The sequence below is a fragment of the Caretta caretta genome, chromosome 12, assembly GCF_965140235.1.
Source record: "Caretta caretta isolate rCarCar2 chromosome 12, rCarCar1.hap1, whole genome shotgun sequence".
NCBI classification, from domain to species: domain Eukaryota; kingdom Metazoa; phylum Chordata; order Testudines; family Cheloniidae; genus Caretta; species Caretta caretta.
The window spans coordinates 5765382-5789024 of record NC_134217.1 but is presented as its reverse complement, the minus strand read 5'-3'; the positions used below and the strand labels follow the sequence as shown (position 1 = coordinate 5789024).

Genomic DNA, 23643 nt, shown 5'->3' with positions numbered 1-23643 from the left:
AAGGATTGTGACAAAATGCCAGAGCTGGCAGCACTGCAGTTTAGGTTGGAACAAATCAGTTTGAACCGACTGGTGGAATTGAAGTTGGCAGAAGGCCCCATCATTTGCAGTGGAATTTGAGAAGGACCGGGGGCACACCCCAGAAGTGTTCAGAGGTATAGTTTTACATCACTCTAGCACTACATGAATGCAACAGTTGACAGGAGAGGAGAACAACAACTCTTGAATCTCCACCACAATGTCCTTCCATGCCCGCGTGATCCTTGGCATTGCCTCCCCAGGTACTGACCCAGCCTGATTCCTTTCAGCGGAGGGAATGGCTGAGTCACAGCTTGCAGCCAGTGGCTGCTGTTGACAGGTTATCAGATGTGACTCCTAGCCCAAGAGGGGAAGGAGTGCTCCCCATGTGCAGATATTGTTGGGGTCTGCCAGTTGGAACATAGTCTCCAAAGAAGGGGATCAGTACTCATGAGTTCCAGCTCCTAGTCTTGTGCCCCATCCACTAGGCCATGCTTCTTCCCCTGCTCCTCCCCCACCTGCAGCAACGGGAAGCATGTTTTGGCAGAGGGCCCGTGATCCCAACTCTAGCTACATACTTCAGACAGAGTGGTGAAAAGAACAGCCATTGTTGATAGAATCATAGAGAGAGAGGGCTGGATGAGATCTTGAGAGGTCATCTCGTCCAGCCTCCTGCGATGAAACAGGACCAAGTAAACTTAGACCATCCCCGACAGGTTTTTTCGACCTGTTCTTAAAAGCCTCCAATGACGAGGACTCCACAACCTCTCTTGGAAGCTATTCCAGTGCTTAACTGCCCTTAGAGTTAGATGGTCTTTCCTAGTATCTAACCCTGGCTGCAAATTAAGCCCATTACTTCTTGTCCTACCTTCAGGGAACATGGAGAACAATTGATCACCATCCTCTTTGTAACAGTTCTTAACATACTGTTATTAGGTCCCCTCTCAGTCCTCTTTTCTCAAGACTAAACATGTCCAGTGTCTTTAACTTTTCCTCATAGGTTTGGTTACCTAAACCATTTATCATTTTTGTTGCTCTCATCTGGACTCTCTCCTCCTTGTCCACCTCTTACCTAAAGCACGATCCATCCAGAATTGGATGCAGTACTCCAGCTGAAGCCTCACAGTGCCACATAGAGCAGGACAGTAACTTCTCGTGTCTCACTCATGTTTCATAGATACTAAGGTCAGAAGGGACCATTATGATCATCTAGTCCGACCTCCTGTACAACGCAGGCCACAGAATCTCACCCACCCACTCCTCCGAAAAACCTCTCACCTATGTCTGAGCTATTGAAGTCCTCAAATCGTGGGTTTAAAGACTTCAAGGAGCAGAGAATCCTCCAGCAAGTGACCCGTGCCCCATGCTACAGAGGAAGGCGAAAAACTTCCAGGGCCTCTTCCAATCTGCCCTGGAGGAAAATTCCTTCCCAACCCCAAATATGGCGATCAGCTAAACCCTGAGCATATGGGCAAGATTCACCAGCCAGATACCCAGGAAAGAATTTTCTGTAGTAACTCAGATCCCACCCCATCTAACATCCCATCACAGGCCATTGGGCCTATTTACCACGAATATTTAAAGATCAATTAATTGCCAAAATCATGTTATCCCATCATACCATCTCCTCCATAAACTTATCAAGTTTAATCTTAAAGCCAGACAGGTCATTTGCCCCCACTGCTTCCCTTGGAATGCTATTCCAAAACTTCACTCCTCTGATGATGAGAAACGTTCGTCTAATTTCAAGTCTAAACTTCCCAATGACCAGTTTATATCCATTTGTTCTTGTGTCCACATTGGTACTAAGCTTAAATAATTCCTTTCCATCTCCGGTATTTATCCCTCTGATATATTTATAGAGAGCAATCATATCTCCCCTCAACCTTCTTTTGGTTAGGCTAAACAAGCCAAGCTCCTTGAGTCTCCTTTCATAAGACAGGTTTTCCATTCCTCAGATCATCCTAGTAGCCCTTCTCTGTACCTGTTCCAGTTTGAATTCATTCTTCTTAAACATGGGAGACCAGAACTGCAAACAGTATTCCAGGTGAGGTCTCACCAGTGCCTTGTATAATGGTACTAAAACCTCCTTATCTCTACTGGAAATACCTTGCTTCATGCATCCCAAGACCACATTAGCTTTTTTCACGGCCATATCACATTGGGAGCTCATAGTCATCCTATGATCAACCAATACTCCAAGGTCCTTCTCATCCTCCGTTACTTCTAATTGATGCCTCCCCAGCTTATAACTAAAATTCTTGTTATTAATCCCTAAATGTGTGACCTTACACTTCTCACTATTAAATTGCATCCTATTACTATTACTCCAGTTTACAATGTCATCCAGATCCTCCTGTATGATATCCCGGTCCTTCTCTAAATTGGAAATACCTCCCAGCTTTGTACCATCTGCAAACTTTATTAGCACACTCCCACTTTTTGTGCCGAGGTCAGTAATAAAAAAATTAAATAAGATTGGTCCCAAAACTGATCCCTGAGGAACTCCACTAGTAACCTCCCTCCAGCCTGACAGTTCACCTTTCAGTAGGACCCGCTGTAGTCTCCCTGTTAACCAATTCCTTATTCACCTTTCACTGTTCATATTGATCCCCATCTTTTCCAATTTAACTAATAACTCCCCATGTGGCACGGTATCAAACACCTTACTGAAATCTAGGTAAATTAGATCCACTGAGTTTCCTTTGTCTAAAAAATCTGTTATTTTCTCAAAGAAGGAGATCAGGTTGGTTTGGCACGATCTACCTTTTGTAAAACCGTGTTGTATTTAGTCCCAATTACCATTGACTTCAATGTCCTTAACTACTTTCTCCTTCAAAATTTTTTCCAAGACCTTGCATACTACAGATGTCAAACTAACAGGCCTGTAGTTACCCGGATCACGTTTTTTTCCCTTTCTTAAAAATAGGAACTATGTTAGAAATTCTCCAATCATACGGTACAACCCCTGAGTTTACAGATTCATTAAAAATTCTTGCTAATGGGCTTGCAATTTCATGTGCCAATTCCTTTAATATTCTTGGATGAAGATTATCTGGGCCCCCCGATTTAGTCCCATTAAGCTGTTTGAGTTTCGCTTCTACCTCCATAGCCTTATTCCCATTTGTCATGCTACAATTATCCCTAAGATCCTCTTTAGCCTTATTAAAGACTGAGGCAACGTATTTGTTTAGATATTGGGCCATGCCTAGATTATCCTTGACCTCCACTCCATCCTCAGTGTTTAGCGGTCCCACTTCTTCCTTCTTTGTTTTCTTCTTATTTATATGGCTATAGAACCTTTTACTATTGGTTTTAATTCCCTTTGCAAGGTCCAACTCTACTTGACTTTTAGCCTTTCTCACTTTATCCCTACATGTTCTGACCTCAATAAGGTAGCTTTCCTTGCTGATCCTTCCCATCTTCCACTCCCTGTATGCTTTCTGCTTTTCCTTAATCACCTCTCTGAGATGCTTGCTCATCCAGCTTGGTCTACAACTCCTGCCTATGAATTTTTCTTCCTTTCTTGGGATGCAGGCTTCCGATAGCTTCTGCAGCTTTCACTTAAAGAAATCCCAGGCCTCCTCTGCATTTAGAGCCATAAGTTAATACTCCTCAGAACACAGGTGGGCAAACTACGGCCCGTGGGACCCTCCTGGCCGGGGAGGTTCACCCCTGGCCCCTCCCCCGCTGTCCCCCCTTCCCCGCAGCCTCACCTTGCCACCGGCACAATGCTCGGGGTGGGGGGCTGGGAACTCCTGGGGCAGTGCAGCTGCAGAGGCCAGCCTGACCCGGTCTCTGTGCTGCGGCATGGCAGCGGCAGCGTGGCCCGGCTATCGCGCTGCCAGCCACCGGTGCTCCAGGCAGCATGGCAAGGGGGCAGGGAGCAGGGGGCCTGGATAGAGGGCAGGAGAGTTCGGGGTGGTGGTCAGGGGGCGGGGGTGTGGATAGGGGTCTGGTGGTCAGAGGGCGGGGAACAGGGGGGTTGAATGGGGGCAGGGGTCCCGGGGGGCAGTCAGGAAGGAGGGGGGCGTTGGATGGGGCAGCGGGCGGGCAGTCAGGGGCAGGAGTTCCAAGGGCAGTCAGGGGACAGGGAGAAGGGTTGGTTGGATGGGGCAGGGGTCCCGGGGGGGGCAGTCAGGAATGAGAGGAGGGGTTGGATGGGGTAGTGGGGGGCAGTTGGGGCGGGGGTCCGGAGGCAGTCAGGGGATAGGGAGCGGGGGTGTGTGGATGGGGCAGGAGTCCCAAGGGGGGCTGTCAGGGAACAGGGGGTTTGGATGGGGCAGATAGGAGGTGGGGGCCGGGCCACGACCCCTTCCCCTAACTGCCCCTCCATACAATTTCCAAAACCCGATGCAGCCCTCAGGCCAAAAAGTTTGCCCGCCCCTGCCTCAGAATGATGTTAGCCTTTTTTGTAACTGCATCATATTGTTGACTCGTTGAATTTGTGATCCACTCTGACTAAGGCTACAATTATGTCATGGCGGCCACGGAATCCGTGACTTCCATTGACCTCCATGTCATTTTCTGCCCTGGGGCTGGAGCTCCCAGCCAGTCTCACCCACTCAGCTCCCAGCCTGGTGGGGGGACTCCGCAGCTGCCCAGCCCTGGTGGGCAGCTGGGGGGATCCGGGAGCCCCACCAGCAGTGAGTGCTGAACCCACCTACCCCTTTTGCCACGGGTATTTTTAGTGAAAGTCAGAGACAGGTCACGGGTTTCTGTGAATGTTTGTTTATTGCCTGTAACCTGTTGTCATAGCTATAAAGGGAAGGGTAACCACCTTTCTTTATTCAGTGCTATAAAATCCCTCCTGGCCAGAGGCAAAACCCTTTCACCTGTAAAGGGTTAAGAAGCTAAGGTAACCTCGCTGGCACCTGACCCAAAATGACCAATGAGGGGACAAGATACTTTCAAACCTGGAGGGGGGGAGAAACAAAGGGTTCTGTCTGTCTGTGTGATGCTTTCGCTGGGAACAGATCAGAAACGCAAGCCTTCCAACTCCTGTTAAGTTAGTAATTAATCTAGCTAGAAAATGCATTAGATTTTCTTTTGTTTAATGGCTGGTAAAATAAGCTGTGCTGGAGGGAATGTATATTCCTGTTTTTGTGTCTTTTTGTAACTTAAGGTTTTGTCGAGAGGGATTCTCTATGTTTTGAATCTAATTATCCTGTAAGGTATTTACCATCCTGATTTTACAGAGGTGATTCTTTTACCTTTCCTTTAATTAAACTTCTTCTTTCAAGAACCTGATTGATTTTTCATTGTTCTTAAGATCCAAGGGTTTGGGTCTGTGTTCACCTGTACCAACTGGTGAGGATTATTATCAAGCCTTCCCCAGGGATTGGGGGGTTATTTTGGAGGAAGACGTCTCCAAGTGGTCTCTTTCTCTGTTCTTTGTTTAAAACGCTTGGTGGTGGCAGCATTCTGTTCAGGGACAAGGCAAAGTTTGTACCTTGGGGAAGTTTTTAACCTCAGCTGGTAAGAATCAGCTTAGGGGCTCTTTTATGCAGGTCCCCACATCTGTACCCTAGAGTTCAGAGTGGGGAGGGAACCTTGACACCTGTCCATGACTTACTAAAAATATCCATGATAAAAACTTAGTCTTAACTATGACCCTTAGATCCTTTTAAGCAGTACTACAACCGAGTTAGATATTCCCTATTTTATTTTTCCTTCCTAAGTATAGTACTTTGCACTTGTCTTTATTGACTTTCATCTTGGTTGGAACTGAGATGCAGCCACAGATTTGCCAGCCTTATGTAGGGTCATAATATAGATTAGTGGGTGTGAGGGACCAATGTGATCAACTAGTCTGACCTCCTGTATAGCTTAGGCCAGAGAATGTCACCCAGTGTTCCTGCAACCAGTCCATAAAGTGCAGCTGATCTAGGGTAGGTTATGTTCAGAGAGACATCCAGTCGTGATTGAAATATCGATGGAACCACTGAGGTAGCTTGTGTCTTTGCTCTTTTTGCCACACTGCCAATAGGAAGGAAGAAGGTGAGCATGACCGGGTCCCAAATAAGCATTTAGAGCAAATGTACCAGGGCTAGCTCCATCCTTAGAGTTGCTCTGGCTAGGTTCTGAGGGTGTCTGCTGCCCACCACAGAGAACACCGCTGGAGGCCTCTGGGAGCATTTAAAGAGATACCTACCTCATTCCTGTATACTGCTGGCTAGAAAAGATGCATTCAAAACTGTCTGCTTTTTTAACGGGACCAGTGAACTGGGTTGGCAAGTCCTTCTCATAGTGATGATGCTCACAAAGAATCAAACAGACGTGATTTGGCTTGTGACTTGGCATAGCAAGCTACCAAGGCCAGTAAGGCCCTGCCTTCCAAAGGCCCAGCGCGAGGGCACGTAGCTGGATCTGTGGCATGTGGGGCTGGGCTTGCAGAGGGTCCCCTCCCTGATGTCAGTGCAGAGTGAACCTTCCAGACCAGAGAAGGAGCTGTGATGTGGGATTTCCTGTCCGAAAAGAGCCGGGATTCCAGGTTACACCCAATCCCTGCAGGCTCCCCTGTTACCCATGGATTGATTTTGGTGTGTCAGCTGAAATGGATGTTTGCCAACAGTTACTGGTTGAAATCAAATGCTGCCAAACCTACCTGTGTGTGCTGGAGCCAGAGCCCAGTGTGCTCTGCCTCCTGCTTCCCCTCGGTCGCCTGACGGTATCCCAGAAGGAAGTGACTTGTATGTCACAATGTGGAGAGCTGGGGTTGAACACTCCCCTTTCCATGGAGGGTGCTTTGCCCACCCCAGCAAGGGTCTCTGTGACACGCCCTGACCCCAGAGCAAGAGTTCCTGTCACACACACACACCGATACAGAATTCAGAACACAGGAGTGAGATAAGAAGCTGGGCCGAGGGTGAAGATGGTTCCATCTGCGTGAGGTGGGCCGTGGGAGTCGGAGGCAGAGGCAGCGTCTGGGCAAGCGGCTCTAATCCTAGGCTGAACTGGCCGGGAGCTGCCCTTTTCCCTGGCACTGTTCAGTAACGGAGCCTCCTTACGGTGGCTTTTCTGACTCTCAGACTTTCCTCCACAGGGCTGAGATCGCCAGTCCCTGCTTGGCACTCTCCCCATTGCCCTGCTGGAAGGGGGCATCCTCTCTTGTAGGAGAGAGGGGGGTTCTTACCGCTGTCCACTGCAGAGCGTACCTGGCTTGAGGCCAAGGCCACGTGCCCGATCCCCTGGAGTGGTTGCATTGTGACTCAGGAATGGCTGACCCTGCTTGGAGCCCTTTATTTTGGGTTGTGAATACTGCACAGCCTGGAGGCTGTGGTTTTCATGACTGGCAGGAAGCGGCCAGGCAGCGATGAGTCAGCGTGCCGGCTTTGTCAGGATCATGGTGGTGGGTGAGTCACCAGAGCCTGTGTGTACTCAGGGTGTGTGCACATGTCCCTTTGCCATGAGTCCAGGCTGCAGCTGGCTGCATCTCTAGGGTGTGCGTTGGAGGGATGGGTCGGGGAGAACTGCTAGCACCTAGTCGCTATTTTAGGTGCTGGCATGGTGTCCTCTTCTCTCATCTCACCCCCACTGATGAATTGTCCCTCTCCCACTGCTCCCCTCTCTAGGTTGTCTTTATTCCCCGCCCCCTTTCCTTGGGGACTCCTTTTGGGCCTCTTTCCTCACCTGCTCAGTCAGTGGGCTCTGTAGCTCCTTGCTCAAGTGCTGTAGAGATGAGGGTACCAGTGCATTTCACCCAGCTGCCAGCACAGGACTGTGATCTAGCAAGGGAAGCAGTGACTCTGAAATAGATTCGGGGGGAAGGGTAGATAATCAGCTGAACGTGAGCTCCCCATGGGATGCTGTGAGCAAAAGAGATAATGTGATCCTGGGATGCATCAACAGGGGAATGGTGAGTAGGAGCAGAGAGGTGATTTTACCTCTGTATTCGGTGCTGCTGCCACCACTGCTGGAATCCTGTGCCCAGTTCTGGGGTCCACAATTCAAGACAAATGCTGATAAATTGAAGGGGGTTCAAAGAAGAGCCACAAGAATGATAAAAGGGTTAGAAAACCTGCCTTATAGTGATAGACTCATGGAGCTCAATCGATGTAGTTTAACAAAGCGAAGGTTAAGGGTTAACTTGATCCCAGTCTGAGTTCCTACGTGGGGAACAAATAGTTAATAATGGGGCTCTTCAGTCTAGCAGAGAAAGGTCTAACATGATCCAATGGCTGGGTGTTGAATCTAGACAAATTCAGACGGAAAATAGGGCGTAAGTTTTTAACCGCGAGGGCAATTAACTATTGGAACAATTTACCAAGGGCTGTGGTGGATTCTCCATCACTGACCATTTTTAAATCAGGACTGGCTGTTTTTCTAAAGCATCTGCTCTAGGAATGATTTCGGGGCAGGTCTCTGGCTTGTGCTGTACAGGAGGTCAGACTAGATGGTCGCAGTGGTCCCTTCTGGCCTTGGACTCTCTGAATCTGGTGAGGGGAAGAGAGGACAGGAATGTGGAGAAGTGGCCTGTGGAACCCCAGCCCCCGAGCCTGGGGGATGGGACGGGACTGAATGCTATTGCTGAGGGGACGCAGAACAGGAGTTTCTGGACTCGTGGGTGACTTGCACTCTGGCCCCCTAGAGCTGAACTAAAGTGTCTCAGTTAAATCTTCAGCGAACCATTCCCAAGGCACCTCACGGCTGTGCAAACCCCACAAAAGGGGATGGCAGCAGCTGGGTGTGAGGGAATGGCTAGGAAGTTGCATGGTTGAGAGGCGGGGGGAGGTGGTCTGGGAGTCAGGACTCCTGGGTTCTACTCTTATAGCCCTGCTGCTGACTGGCTTTTTGTCCTGTACAAGTGTACAGTGGCAGTATAGTTATTGGGGTGCCTAACACTGACCCTGCTCCCCACAACCTCACTATGCATTCCTCCCTCCCATTAGCAAGCACCATCACTGATCTGTGGGGGGCCCTTGTGTTTGCAGCTGGCGGACTGTACGCTGCAGGTCTCACCATCTGGACAGTACCTGGATCTTGATCTGTCCCTGCTGGAGCAGAAAGATGAGCTGGAAGGCTTCTACGAGGAGATCAGGTGAGTTGCTGGAGTCGCAGATATACCTGTCAGAACCGAGTCAGTGGGACATGAATCACTGTTTCCACTCAGGAGACTGCCCAGCCAGACGACATGACCCTGCTTCCCCCACCTTTGCCTTCTCCAGATGTCCCCATGTGCTCTGCTCCTGTAAAACACACGGAGTGAGACTCTGGTGCAGGTTCCTCTTCTGCCTGCTCACCAGGCTAGAGCAGACAGGTGAGGGGCCTGCGGGGGAGCAAGAATGCCTGGAATTGGGGCTGGGACTTGTAGAGTCACTTGGAGGATTGACTCCTTTGCCAGCTATTTCCTGGATGTTAAACAGAGCCCGTGGGCCGAGAGCCTGGTGACAGACCAGTTTTGGTCAAACTCTAGGGCAGTCTTTGGGGAGTGAGGGACCTTGGACTTGAGGTGCCGCAGCAGAGCTGTGGGGAGAGATCAGGCCTGGAAAGCAGGAGCAGCCGCAGATCAGGACGGAAGTACACTCGCAGAGGTGCGTGGAGGCCACAGGACAGTGCACTAAAGAACTGCCCCTCTCCCACCCCACCTCCCCCTGTAACTGCATCGATTTGGTTTCCTGAGGGTGGCTGTGATGATGGTTAGGGGAGTGGAGGTGCAAGGGCTGGAGCTCTGGTGCTGAGTGTGGAGGCAGGCTGATGCCCATTGGTTGGCGTCGGTCTGGGCCTTGCTGACTTGCAGGGGCTACAAGCATGCCCTGGCTGCCCACGAGTGAGGCTATTGGTGACATTCGCGGTGACTTACCTGCATTCCTCTCATTCCAGCAAAGGGAGGCGGCCAACTCTGATCCTGCGCTCGCAGCTCTCCGTCCGAGTCCATGCCATCCTCGGTGAGTCCCTGATAGCCAAGGGCTCTGGGCCCAGCCCCTTCTGTATTCCCCAGGGCCTTTGCCCTTAACTGGCCCAAGGCCACTCGAGCCAGGAGCACTGTGACATGGGGCTGTGTGGGGCTTGGCTGATCTGGCCCGTGGGTCAATTGCTGAGTGCTCCTGGGGGCTGGCTCCTGACTCCCTTTTCCATGAACCTCTGAGCTCCAATGTTCTCTCTGGCTTCATCTCTGTCTGCCATGTCTGGCTTTTCCCGCTCCTGTCACTGCCACGGCTAGAGATGAGCAACTGGGCGAGGGGGGACAGACTCTGAGGTGGCATGGAGCATTCTCTCTCAGATGCTTGGCTGGCTGGTTCCTACTAGCATGCTCAGCGTCTAGCTGGTTGCTACCACATCAGGGGTTAGGAAGGAATTTCCCCGGGTCAGATTGGGAGTGATCTGGGGAGGTTTCGCCTTCCCCTGTGGCGTGGGGTGTGGGTCACTTGCCAGGATCATCTGGGACATCTCACTTCATCCTTTCCCTGCCATGGCAGGGGCCTCAGGCACCTAGGTCCTTCCTGTTCTCTCCTTGTGGCACGTAATAACCTGGTCTCCTGTGGGCTGTGATACTTGGGTTGTTGGGTTCAGTGCGTGGGTGCTGGTGGTCTGTGCTGTATAGATCAGACTGGAAGACCTGGCCTTAAATTCTGAGTCGGGTCAATGTTCCTCACGTGGCTCTTGGGGCTGAAGGGGTTAATTGTTTTCAGCACGAAGAGCCCAAGTACAGTGTTTTTGCCTGTGATACTGAAAACATGCCGCTACAAATATTTCGGGTCGCTTAGGCAAGCTCTAAATATAGACTTGGAAAGTACAAACAACTGTCTCCTGTGGCCAAGTACCCCGACAGAGGGTCAGGCATCCAGTGCTGGGAACGAGCATGGCTCCTCAGAACTGGGAGTCTCTCCGTTCCTGAGCTTGGTGGGGGGATAACATATATCGCACAGGGGGTGCCGTGTTAGCGAGACCTAGAGCGGCCGCCCCTTTCCTGCAGCCTGGGGCTCTCCTGCTAGCAGCCCAAGGGGACATGGGGTGTGCTGCTCACTCTGCATGGGTCCAGCTCCTAAAATGCATTCAGTCCTTTCCTTGCATCGTTCTTAGTGGCCAACTGCTGCAGCTGCCCTGGGATGCAATGTGGGAGGGGAGGTAGGCCTGCACTGGGAAGACTTGAGCCCCTGCTCTAACCTGCTGTTCTGTGCAATAGGAGCCCAGATGATAACTGCTGAGTAGGTTACCAAGGAGCTCTGTCAGCCTAGACTAGCCTTTCCCAAACGGCGGGTCCCAATCCATCGGTGGATCCCGGAAGGGTTGAGTGGGGTTGCACGTACCCTGAAGGTGCTTTTGCTTCCCCTGAGGAGTCTTTACCTGGACAGCGGGCCCAGGCCTGGGAAGGTGTAGCATCCCCCTCTGTCTTTGTGCCTGTAGTGTCTACCCTCTCCCGTCTGAGGTCAGGGCTCTGCTGTCTGTTGGGACTTCCCAGGCTCTGGCCAGGTTAGCGTCTGCTCTGCTTTGTGTCTCTGGTGCTCTGACATTCCAGCAACTGGAGGGGGCAAAGGTCACCTGAACTGCAAGTTAACCAAAAGTCCTAATCAGCGTTCCTGATATCTTCTCGGAAGGCTGCTGCTTGCCTCGTTAGAGCTTCTGCCCAAGCTGCCTCGGGATGCTGTAGAGATCAGCTGCATTATGCTTTAATAAGTACTTGTTAGACAGCAGGAATCAAGAGGAAACCAGCTGTATAGCTATAAAACCCCCAGCTGCATACACTATGCTGCAGGACATCAGCCCGACACCATGTCATGGGTGCATTGAAACAGCAGCATTCGCAAGTCAGCTCTGACAGTGATCAAGTGCAGGATTCCAATCTGCGCTGGGCAGAAGCTTTCATCTTGGCCAAACCAAACACGTGAGCTGCACTGCTCTGGTGCAGCCATCCCTGTGGTCAGCGAGAGAGGAGTGTTAGCAAGAACCCTTGCTCGCTCCAGCCACAGTTTGCAGAGGAACCTTCAGGGTCAGGGCATCAGAATCTTCCTTTCTTTAGCTGGAAACTGGACTTGTGACCTAGATGTGTCAGGCATGCAATGTGCAAATCAGGCTGCTTACAGAGCAAAAACGAGGCTTGCTGCTGTCTTTGCACACAGACTTGCTGCGGGCTGGCTGCTGGAGCCTGCTGCAGGCAGACGGTGCGTGGCTGCTGTAGGGTTCCTAAACTACTTTCGGACACTGATTCATTTGCCCTCTCTTGCCCTCTTCCTGACTCGCCTTTGAAGTCTGCAGCACATCCGCTGTAATCCGATTGCTGATGAAACCTTATTTACCTGGATACATTGTGGTGTGTTTGTTGCTCTTTGGGGGAGACCTGTGACATGCAAACTATCTCCCAGACCTACCAGATGGGCTCTGGCGGAGACACCATTGAATTGGCCTTCTCTGGCTGCTGCTAGCAAGGGTTATTTGCGTGGTGTCTGCAGCAGGCTTGGTGCTGCCGGCACAGGAAGTCACATTCATTTTTTCTGTCCCTGACACATGCGGAAGGATGTGTCTGAACACCAAGTGCCTCCTTCACGTTCCTGCAGAAAGATGAGATTTGCCCACAGCTCTAACCCAGCAGGCCTGGCGAGAGAACATGCTAACTCTTGGATTAATGGGGGTCCCCCTAAATTTGGTAAACTTTTATTTTGCCAGCTTGGGCAGTGGCATGACCTGACTGTCTTCTCGGTGTCTCCAGACCTTCGTCCCTGGCATCTCCTTTGCTTCCAAGTTTTCCATTAGATCAGCAGGCATGGCATGGCCCCCACCTCCTCAGACTGCTGGGGAATGCAGCATTTCCATTAGCTCCTGGCTGCTGGGTAGTCAGCTGTGAGGCAGGCCCTCGCCCCATAAGCTTTCTTCAGCCTCTTTTTATTCCCTGAGGTTGTGCTTGTCGAGTCACTATGTTTGCTGCACAGCTGGAGCCCCTCCATAGAAGGGTGCCATTGCCTTTAATGGTACTCGGCCCCTCTGAGCTAGCAGGAGACCCCTCGGCTCTCACTGGCATGTGGCTGTGGCCCCATTCATTTAAATAAGAGCTTTCCGGCAGGGGCTAGCTTCAGACCTAAAAATTAGTAAGGAAGCCCCCACAGAGAAAGGATGGAGTCCTGGCACAAAATAAAAATGGATTCTCCATTAAGAGGCTGTTAGGTGACTGGCAGCTGCTCAGAGCTGGGGGATTTGGAGTGGGCAGGTCCGAGGTCGCTGTTGGGTGCAGGCTTCGCTGCTCGTTGGCGGGGATGGGGATGGGTGAAGTTTGCTGCTAGCCCTACGCTGTTTGCTTACAGTAGCAGGGACGTAGCTGCCCTGGTGGCCCGTGGTGAAATAAAGCTGTTCAGGCCAGAAAGACCAAGGTTACCGATCCTTGGGTAGCGCCGTCCCCTCCGACCGAACCCTGACCTACGCAGGACACGGCAGGCTGCCTGCCATGTGCAAGTCCGCAGGGTGACTCTCCCTCCTATCCCCATACCCAGGGGTGTGAGAGGGGATAGGGGAGTGTGTGGACATGGGCCCTGCAGAACCTCTCGCTCAGCCCCCTCCGACTCCACCCATGTCAAGCCCGAGCAGGCCTAGCCATCTGGTAGTTGCTGCTTCAAGATGATGCAGTGAGCCGTAGCTCACAAAAGCTTATGCTCAGATAAATTGGTTAGTCTCTAAGGTGCCACAAGTCCTCCTTTTCTTTTTGCGAATACAGACTAACACGGCTGCTACTCTGAAAGATGATGTATGTAAACTCCACCCAGCTCTCTAGCCCCTCTTACGCCCTGCTGGGTGTGTGACGGAAGCAGGCCTGGCTCTGGGGGGGGGGATGGGAGGAAAGGCTGGTTCTCGGTGTCAACAGATTTGGGCTGTTTTCTGTTCCCCTTTATTGCTCCCTCTGTGCTGTTTGAACACCTCCTGTGGCCCAGGGCAGTGCTGCTCCCCTGTCCCTGGAGGCCCCTGCAAGTTGAGCCCTTTTGTGCACAGGGTGTGGTCAGGGCTGTGCTTAGGGTTTATGAAAAGGAGGACTTGTGGCACCTTAGAGAGGTGCATACTGATGAAGTGAGCTGTAGCTCTCGAAAGTTTATGCTCAGATAAATTGGTTAGTCTCTAAGGTGCCACAAGTCCTCCTTTTCTTTTTGCGGATACAGACTAACACGGCTGCTACTCTGAAACTTAGGGTTTTTGGGGCCCTGTGCAGTATTATGAAATGGGTGCTCCTATGCCCAGTGGCAGCCCGGGCTTGCATGCGTATTTTAGATAAGGGTGGACTTTTGAAGGATTTATTTAAAAAACGATATGTCTGAAGATCCAAGCATTTAAGGCTAAAGATGAATACTCAGATTGTGCATCTACAAATCTGTGCAAGGATTTTTTAGAGATGTGATTTTTATCATCTTCACCAACACACTAATCAATATTTTTAAAGCAAATATTTAACTAATGTCCTGTAGGCTAACATGTTCTGAGTAAATATGACAGTAATGCACAACTGGTTTTGTCAGTAACTTCAGACAGTATATACCTGGGGGTTGGCAAATGCCTGTTAAATGGCTTCATTACCACTTGAATGGCTCTCAGTGGTTTCAATGTTGTGCTAATCGGTCTGGCAGGCTGGAACGCTTTTTCCCTTTTAAGTACTAGATCCCCTCCGGAGGAAAACTGGAGAGGCTGCAGCAGCCAGCTATGGTGGGAGCCTGCAGGAAGGGTCAGAACAGGGATAGGAAAAGGTGGAAGGGTGGACGCTAAGACCCAGGGGTGCCCCAAATACTGCGTATGCCTAAGGACGGCCCTGGGTGGGGTACAGGGGGGAGATAGATGCTTTCTGCCAATGCATGTTACCTTGGATATACCTATCTGCCATCACCTGACCCAACCCCCAGTGTGTCCAGAACTAGCTGGGGTTCCTTCCACTCTGACTGACTTCAGGAAGGAGACATTTCACCTAGGTCCCTAGTTTGTCTCACAGCTGTGTAATGACAGCAGCGGATCTCAGAGGGAGAAGGGGCCAGGGGTGGGAAAGTCGCCTCTTGGGGGTGAGAATCAGAGGACTCTTGCTCAGGAAGGGCTATCTGGGGCGCTCTCTTGCAGGGACTCTAGAAGAACGGGGTGAAGGGGAGTGCTCCGTCCTCTTGGAGTACAGAAAGCACTGTCCAGGGACTCGCTCCATAGGACATGCAGATCTGCATCTGTTGTTCCTGTGTTCTGATCTCCATAAGACATTGAGCCTTGTGCAACTGATCTGTCCCTCTGGGAGCTAAGAGGGATAATCAGATCTCATGCTGCAGGACATCAGCTGATTGTGCCAAGGGTCAGGAAGGAATCTGCCCCATGTACAGAACTGTACAGCTTGCCAGGTGCGGCAGGAGCGGTTTTCACCTTTCTTGGACACATCAGTCGCTGATCGCTCTTGGAGGTGGGATAGCGGACCAAACGGAGCAGTGTCTGACATGATGTGGCGGATCCGGTGCTGCCTGGATTTACGTGTCTGCACTTTCCACCTGTGTCCCGCAACAATGCCATGGACCCTCTATGTTGAGAGCAGACTAGTGCTTGATTTTCTGCAGTGCCTTCCATCTGCGGGAGTGGGCAAAGTGCTTTGCCCAGCAGAGACTGTGCCGGCAAAGCGCTTGGGCTGGGCAGGCTGGCCCCTGGCACAGCCCAAGACACTAAGCCCTGACGTGCGGTCAGTCGGGATTCTGCCATTGTGTCCCAGGAGTGTCACCTTTCACCTGGGTGGAAAGAGCCACCAAGTCTGTCCTAGGAATGGCCCTCGGACTGCCCCAGGGGGAAGCCAGTGGGGGCGAGCTACCTTGGGCTCCTGGCCAGGGGAGAGAAAGAGGCCATGCTTCTCATCGGAGTTCCTGTTTCTTCTCTGCGTAGGAAGCCAGGGGAGATATTTATAGCCTTGTTATGCAAAAAGAAAAAAAGAAAGAAAACAGGAAATTGGCAAGTTCCAGATAACCCGCCATTGCCGGGCTGTAGCTGCTCCCTGGCTGCTTCCCCCAGACCCCAAGGCTGACAGCAGGCCCTGAGGGCCACAGGCTCCTCTTAGTGCTCGGGGGAGGAGCCGCAGCAGGGGCTGCCTGCAGCCAGTGGCTCCAGGAGCTTAGCTGGGCCTTCCCAAACAGAGCAAACTCGCCTGAGGGCTGAGACCGAGCAGGGACCTTTCAGCCCCAGGAGACTTTTCCACACTTACTCCGAGCTGAAAGTGGCGGTTGAGACTGGAGGGAGGTAGCTCTTGTCTTAGCATCCCTGCAGTTCCCTGGTTGGGAGCCGAGGGGGAGGATGTGCACCGCTATGGGGCAGATGGGGCAATATGTCGCTCAAGTGCAGCTTGCGGCTGGGGGAAGGATCTTGGACTCTGCCTTAGAGCCCTGCGCAGGACTGTTGTTTTTAATCCCACTCCCGGGTTGTTTCTTCCATTTTTATGCCTCTCCCACCTGAAAAAATCTTAGATCCCTCAAGAGAGACAGATCCCCCCCCATGCGACTAAAGAAAAGTCCATTAACATATTACAGGGGTGGCCAAACTGTGGCTCGCGAGCCGGATGTGGCCCTTTTACAGTTAAGGTTCAGAGCCCCCTATTCTCCCCCCCGCATTCTCCACCTAGCAGACTGAGGGGAAAGCTCAGGGCTTCTGCTCTGAAGCTGGGTGGTGGGGCTAGGGGCTTCTGCCAGAGACAACTGGTGCCTGCTGAGAGTGGCGGGTACAATTTAAAGGTTTGTCCCCCCCACCCCCAACAGCTTGATTCACCCCCCCCCCCAGCACCCTCCCATTACCCGCAGCGGCCGTGCAAGGAGGAGGCCTGGCGACACCATGTGACTGAGTAGGACCAGCAAACCTTGGCAAAAATCTGCGGGGGGCACATGACCCCACATGCCCCTCCGCCATGTGTCATCTTTGGCTTCTGCCCCGTGGCTTTAGGCCTGCAGGGAGCTGAAGCCCTAAGCCCTGGCTGGCACCTCCCATGGGGCTGAAGCCCCGAGACCCCTCTCCCTGCGTGGCTGAAGCCCTGAGCCCTGGCAGGCGCCTCCCATGGGGCTGAGGTCCCAAGCCCCGGCAGGCGTGCCCTAGCTCTTGAACTTCTGAAGATTGCCATATGCGGCTCGGGCAGTCAGTAACTTTGGCCACCCCTGACATATTGTCAATATAAACGGAATTCAAACACAATTTTTACCACGAAAGGAATAAAACAAATCTTGCTTTACACCATGTTAAAAAAATACTTCAACTCCTGTTATAATAGATATCAAATCTCATTCTATCCCTCCCTTAAATTTAAGTATTAAAACCTTTATTTAAAAGAAAAGGAAAGAAAAACGTGCTTTACGTCCCTGCAATTCTGTGTATGACAAACTGCTGCTGTGTATTTCCCACCGAATGTCAAAACAGATTGCACCACCATTGTGCCTACACGGTACAGGTGTTTTTAAAGGTTATACTCATTACGTTTCAGAGTAGCAGCCATGTTGGTCTATATTCGCAAAAAGAGAAGGAGGACGTGTTAGTCTCTAAGGTGCCACAAGTCCTCCTGTTCTTTTTGCGAATCATTAAGTTGTTTAAAAATGTTGTAAACTGCATAAGCATCACTTTTAGAACTCTGAAACTTACCTTCCAAGTTATTTGTCTGTCAGGGTTATTACTGCTTTTTGGGAAACGTTTAATGGAAAAACTGCTCACAGCCTAGGGTTTTGATAGTTTGAGCCTCTTTTTAAACTTTATTTCTAAGTGATTAAATTAAACTGCAGGTGTACTGGAGTGGAGTCTGTGGGGCTGAAGCCCAGGGAGTGGGTACAGGGAATGCAGGGCTCGGGGGAGGTGGTGGCTCTGGAGCTTATGGGGACAGTTCAGTTCTTAGGTGGTTGTGATGTCGGGTGCTTTCTGGCTGCGGGCCCTTGCCAGGGGGAGATCACAGCGTAGCTTCTCCTTGCACACCCTCTCAGCTATGGGGTGGAGGGCACTGTCTGCACAAGCCACTCTGTAAGCTGTAGGGGCGGGGGCACCATCAGACTCCTCAGCAGGAGTGCGGTGTCTGCATCAGTCTCCTCAAAGCATCCACTGCAGCTGGCAGGCTCAGGAAGTGCTTGTTAGCCCTGGTTTTCCGATTGGGTCATTTCCTACGTACGGTGTCTAGCTCTGTCCTGCTGCCCTGGGCTGGCACTTAGCTCATCCCGTTCGTGTCTGGCTGCCCCCGGGAGCAGGGTGGGTGGTCTCGTGGTGGTGCTTGGCCTGAATGTGTGTCGTTCTGCAGGGGTTCATAGAATCATAGAATATCAGGGTTGGAAGGGACCTCAGGAGGTCATCTAGTCCAACCCCCTGCTCAAAGCAGGACCAAACCCCAATTTTTGCCCCGGATCCCAAATGGCCCCCTCAAGGATTGAACTCACAACCCTGGGTTTAGCAGGCCAATGCTCAAACCACTGAGCTATCCCTCTCCCCATGGCAGGTTCTCGCATGGCAGGTGCTACCCTGACTCCAGAGGGCTGCAGCATACACAGAGCAGAGCACCTCCCTTACCGGGGCATGGGGAATGGACCGGCTCAGGGAGCGGGACACAGGCCTTGCGCCGTGGGATGGAGAATGGGATCCAGAGCCTTCCCCTGGCGGGAACTGGTTCCAAGCCGGCCCCAGCTGGGTCACTTGAAGGTTCTTGAGCCCTGTGCTAACGGGAGGCCTGTGATGCCCTGGGGGCGCCCCTCCTGGTGCGAATGGCACTGCCTAGGTTTCGGACTCTGCACAAACCCGCTGGGCCGGGAGATAAGGGGTTACCACAGCATGCAGACCTCAGCAGGGAGAGGCTAAGGAACCTGGCCCCATCCCCTCCCAACCTCCTCCCTGCTGCAGCACCCTGGGGCCCAGCCGGTGGGCTTCTCTTGCCACCACCCCGAGGGGAAGAGATGGGTGCATGGGACCCCTTGGGAGTCAGCTGAGGGGCGCCTGCCTGTGCTGGGGGGGCCTCTGGGTTCTGCAAACGGGAGGAGCCGGCCGTTGCGGTAGGTGGCAGGCGCCGGGGTAGGCCAGGAAGCAGGACTGTCCTGCTGGGCAGAGCCGGGCAGCCTCCCAGCTGGAGCCCTCGAAGCCACATTGCAGCACGGGTGGCCCTCGGCCCCTGGCTGGTTCAGTCCCAGGCATAGCGGCCTCTGGCCTGCACGTAAGTATGGGCAGCCAGCTTCGCAGGCGCAGTGCCCCAGCCCGTCTGTGTTACACCCCTTCCTTGCGGGGTGGATGTCTCCAGCTTTGATCCCTGCCCCAAGGTGAAAGTCACATCAATGGCACCAGCCGCCCTCCGTCCCCTCTCAAAGGGAGAGAGAGCCCTGCTGAGCCCTGGCTGGGCATGGAGCCTGGCCAGCGTGTGCTCTCCCCCTCTGCTCCGGCTGCAGCAGAGAGGGTTCGTGGTTTTCCCCATTCCTGGGGGATGCTCCAGGGTCCGTGTCCCCACCCCCCGTAATGCAGCAGCTGCGTCTCCTTCCTTTCCAGAGAAGCTGTACAACTCTCAAGGGCCGGAGCTGAGGCGCTCCCTCTTCTCCCTCAAGCAGCTCTTTCAGGTACGTTCCCCCAGCCCCACTGTGGGGCACCGTCCCACCCCGCAGCCCAGTGACCTCAGGCCCTGTGGGTCTGTGCCCAGGGCCATGTGTGGTGCAGGGCTCCACGGGGGCAGCTGGTCATTCTGGGGCAGCATGGGGGGCCTGTGGCATTAGGGGATGCTGGGGGATCCCATCAGACGAGCCCCCCAGCTGCTGGTTTGAGTAATAAATGCCCCCATGTATCCTGCCTTTCCGAATGCCCGATTCCTGGTGTCCCCAATTCCACACCGAGGGAGCCGCAGGGCATAGTGCCTGGGGAGTGGGGGCTCTGGCAGTATGGGTTTGTTAACCCAGCCCCTGCCCCCAGGGTGGCTGCAGATTTGGGCTGGTGCCTTGAACTGCACCTGTCAATGCCTGCAGCACCCCGCTGTCCCACTGCTTCTCACCCAGCAGTAACCAGCTGGCACCGCCAGCACTGGTCCCTTCTCCCCCCACCCACAGGGTATAGCTAAGCTCCTTTGTTTTCCGTTTTAAGTCGATTTTTACTGAGAAATTCCCACATTTTACAAAAAGTCGTATTCATTTTTTTCTGATTTTCACCCTACTTTTGTATCATTCAAATGTATAAAAAATAACTTGTTTTATTAGGAAAATACACATCTTATTAAATGTATTGTATCACGATAATACATTAGTCTGTGCGTATATGCAAAGCTGCCTGGTGAAGGAAGGCTCTGTATTAGTCTAGAAGATACACACAATAAACAAACAGGCAAGTTCTGAAGTGCGTGTGCGTCTGTATGTACTGATGAATCTCATGCCCACCACGTACACATTTCAAGCTGTTAGCAGATAATGGTTTAAAGATTTGACATGCTAAAATGGGAAGAAAAGAGAAATCTGTATCAGAACATGGTTCAGAAGACAAGGAAGTATTAGAAAATAATAAATAAAAAACAAAACAAAAACAGGAGAAAAGGGTGACGTTGAGTGTATGCACTGCAAATGGTGTGGCTCAATGTCTAAATGTAAATATTTATAGGCTAATAGTTCTAAGTGTACACCACTAAACTGTTTATTCAGAGCAAAAGTTTTATTTAGGGATTAGAGATATTATTTTCTTAAACTCCGAGGTGGCACTGTGTTCTGAGTTCGGTCTTCATTCTGCAGCAAACCACATTGATGAACGGAATTCAAAGCATTCATCTGCTGAATACTTTTTTCCGGTCTTTCTGTCTACCAAAATAAACCCTGATATTTACCCAGAAAAACGAATGGGTTTTTTTGCACTGATTTTCACCTGATTTTGTAAATTCCCGAGAAAAATTAAATAAAATAAAAACTGAGAACATAGGGCCCTAGGTACAACACAGCCACAGCCGGCATTGGCCCCTTGTCGGACCACCCCACCCCTAGCTGTCGGGTATGGGCAGCCCTTGGGCTCTCCTTCTCTATCAGTCTTGCCCTGTCTGCTCCATCCCTGCCTTAGTGGGGGTACGGCTAGGGCCTGTTTGAGCCTCCTGTCCCCCCGGAGCCGTGACTGTGGGCTCTGGACCCCTGCGGGCGGATCAGTGTGATCTCTGGTTTGTGCTGCAGGAGGATAAAGACCTGGTGCCAGAGTTCGTGAACTTGGAGGGGCTGACATGCTTAATCAACGTGGGGGCCGAGGCCGACCAGAACCACCAGAACTACATTCTGCGAGGTTGGTGACAGGGGCTGGCCCTCCGGCCTGCCCCCCCCGGTAGGGCCCAGATCCACTCGCCTGCCGGGAGGGGAGATTTTGGGCCTTGAGCCCCCAGTGGCCCAGAGACACACACGCTGGGTGTGGGAGTCCCAGCCGGAGAGGGAGGACTACTCGGGGGAGGTGGCAGGCATTGTAAGCTCTGTCCCTCTCTGAGCCGTGTCTCTGCACCAGGCCCAGCCTGCCGGTGAGCTCTGACCAGGAGCTGTGCGAGACGGCCCCCTGCACCGCGTGGCAAGGCGGGTGCTGAGCCTTGCCTCCTACTGCTTGTGACCGGGGTCCTAGTGGGGGCCAGCTGTGGTCACTCAGTTAGGGTGAATGGAATGGGACAGACAATCCCCAAAAAGCTGGTGGATATTCCAATACTTAGATTACCAAGCCAGCATAAAACAGCTTCTTTATTACCTCACTGGTTACTCAGAAGTCCAAACAACACAGTTCCCTTAAAGTGATCCAGCCTCAGGCCTCCATCCAGGTACCCACGTCAAATATGATGATTTCTGAAAATCTTATTTCATCGTATAAAAGAAAAAGGGTCTACCAATCCCGAAGGATCGGACACATCACCTTCCAGTTTACTGAATGTTTCAGATCTTACCCAAATACACGCTCCAGACAATTCTTATTAACTACACTAAAATTTATTAAAACACAGCAGAGAGAGAGTATGGTTAAAAGATCAATATACAGACAGACTTGAGTTCAATTCATTGAGGATCAGATTCATAGCAGAGATGGTGAGCTTCGCAGTTGCAAAGAGTTCCTCTAGAATTCAGTTCATAGGTTACAATCCAATGTCCAAATCTCATATTCAGGGTGTAACAGTATAACTGGGACCTCAGTCTTGCGACGCAGACTTCCCTGATGAAATCTAAGCAGATCTGAGATGAGAGAATCAGGACCTTAGGATCTTTTATACAATTTCATGTCCCCTTTGGCAAGTTCAGAGCTCCTCGAGGAACAAAAGGTAATTAGGATGACACAGGACATTTCAAAGAGAGATGAATACCGAGATACCTGTGTTTACAATTCAGTTAAATGCTAGGATCTTCTTTTGATCTCTGAATTATCAGAATACAACATAGACAGGGACTGTTGATTACATTATCCACCCTACTCATACGCCTGTAAATATCCAAAAACAAAAACCTGATCTCCTCACTGTCTTTTGAGGGTTATTTGTTTTGCAGGATGTTTACCCCTTTCTAGCCGTGTGTCACACTGCTCTTTCCCTCACAGCGCTGAGCCAGATCATGCTGTTTGTGGACGGGATGTTGGGCGTGATCGCACACAACGAGACTGTACAGTGGCTCTACGCGCTCTGCGGAAGCATGGTGAGTGACACCGAGAGCACGCCCCGCGATTGCTGCCTACTCCCAGCCTCCACTCCCTCTGCTTTATTGCAGCTGGGATTTGTCCAGGGGAGGGCTTTCCGTGCACTGGCCTTGCACTTTCCATGAGGAGCGTGCTAGGGGGTGGGGCTGCTGAGTGCTTTTGCACTCCCTGCCCTGAATCCTCTCCGCGTGGGTAACCTGCCTGTTCGCTCACCCCCAGTGCCTGGCCTGTGCCTCACTCCCTGTCCAGCTGGGCTCTGCATGCACTCGCTGAGGGCAGGTTAAGCATGCCCCGGGCTATGTTTGGTGGCTTATTATCTAGATACCTGTAGAGCTCAGACCTTGTGCTGTGGGGGCTGTGCGCACATGTATTCCAGAGCAGACCTCCTTTGAACGATGGTCCCTAGGCGTGTTCCACATGTGGGCACGCGTGCGCCATGCACCTGAGTCCGGCATTTCTTCAAAGCAGTGTCCGTAGACTCGCCTCGTGCTCCCGACCGACGGTACAAGAGGCAGTGCAGGTCGACACCTCTCCAGTTCCTTCTTACTGCCGCAGGGCCTGAGTCCCAGGATTCAAGAACTGCGTCTGCTGCCCTCGCTCCTTCTCCATCAGCAATGAGCATCACTGGTGCCTGTGCTGTCTGGATGAGGCACGTATCTCTGCCAAGTGCAGGATCTGTAAATCCTTCCTGCCCAGAACTGGAGGCCTAAGAGCTCCGACTGAAGAAGCTCCTGCTGGAGGAGGCTATGCGGCCCCGCGGTGACCCGGGCGTCATTGTCCGTACCAGCTTATCTATGCAAAGACGATCTGGCTACGTCAGGCAAACCGGGCCCTTCAGGGACTTCTACCGGAATGCCTTGGATTCCGGGTCCTATGGAGACCTTTGTAACGTCGGAGGATATCTTCCTCCCCTACCTGCAGTCTCCACTCCTGACCCAAAGCAGGAAGGATTCTACTAGACGCTGCTACCTGGCTAAATGGTGGCCGTTTTAGCATTCCCACCAGCATGCACTTGATACTGTGGACACTCGATTTATCCATGGCAGGAAGGTTGTGGGGACGAGCCATATCCTCACCAAGGGTTTCTAAGTCAGT

The 23643-nt window shown here is 52.0% G+C and overlaps 1 protein-coding gene across 3 annotated transcripts in view; it reads left to right on the top strand.

Annotated features, from left to right (window-relative positions):
- FHOD1 (formin homology 2 domain containing 1) overlaps window positions 1-23643 on the top strand; it is a 64208-nt gene that overhangs the window by 13551 nt on the left and 27014 nt on the right. For all 3 annotated transcript variants that reach the window (XM_048816359.2, XM_048816358.2, XM_048816360.2), the window contains exons 2-6: window positions 8952-9058; window positions 9841-9905; window positions 19426-19493; window positions 21069-21174; window positions 22453-22547. In XM_048816359.2, the coding sequence (XP_048672316.2) occupies window positions 8952-9058; window positions 9841-9905; window positions 19426-19493; window positions 21069-21174; window positions 22453-22547 (441 nt within the window). The remainder of the gene's footprint in view (window positions 1-8951; window positions 9059-9840; window positions 9906-19425; window positions 19494-21068; window positions 21175-22452; window positions 22548-23643) is intronic.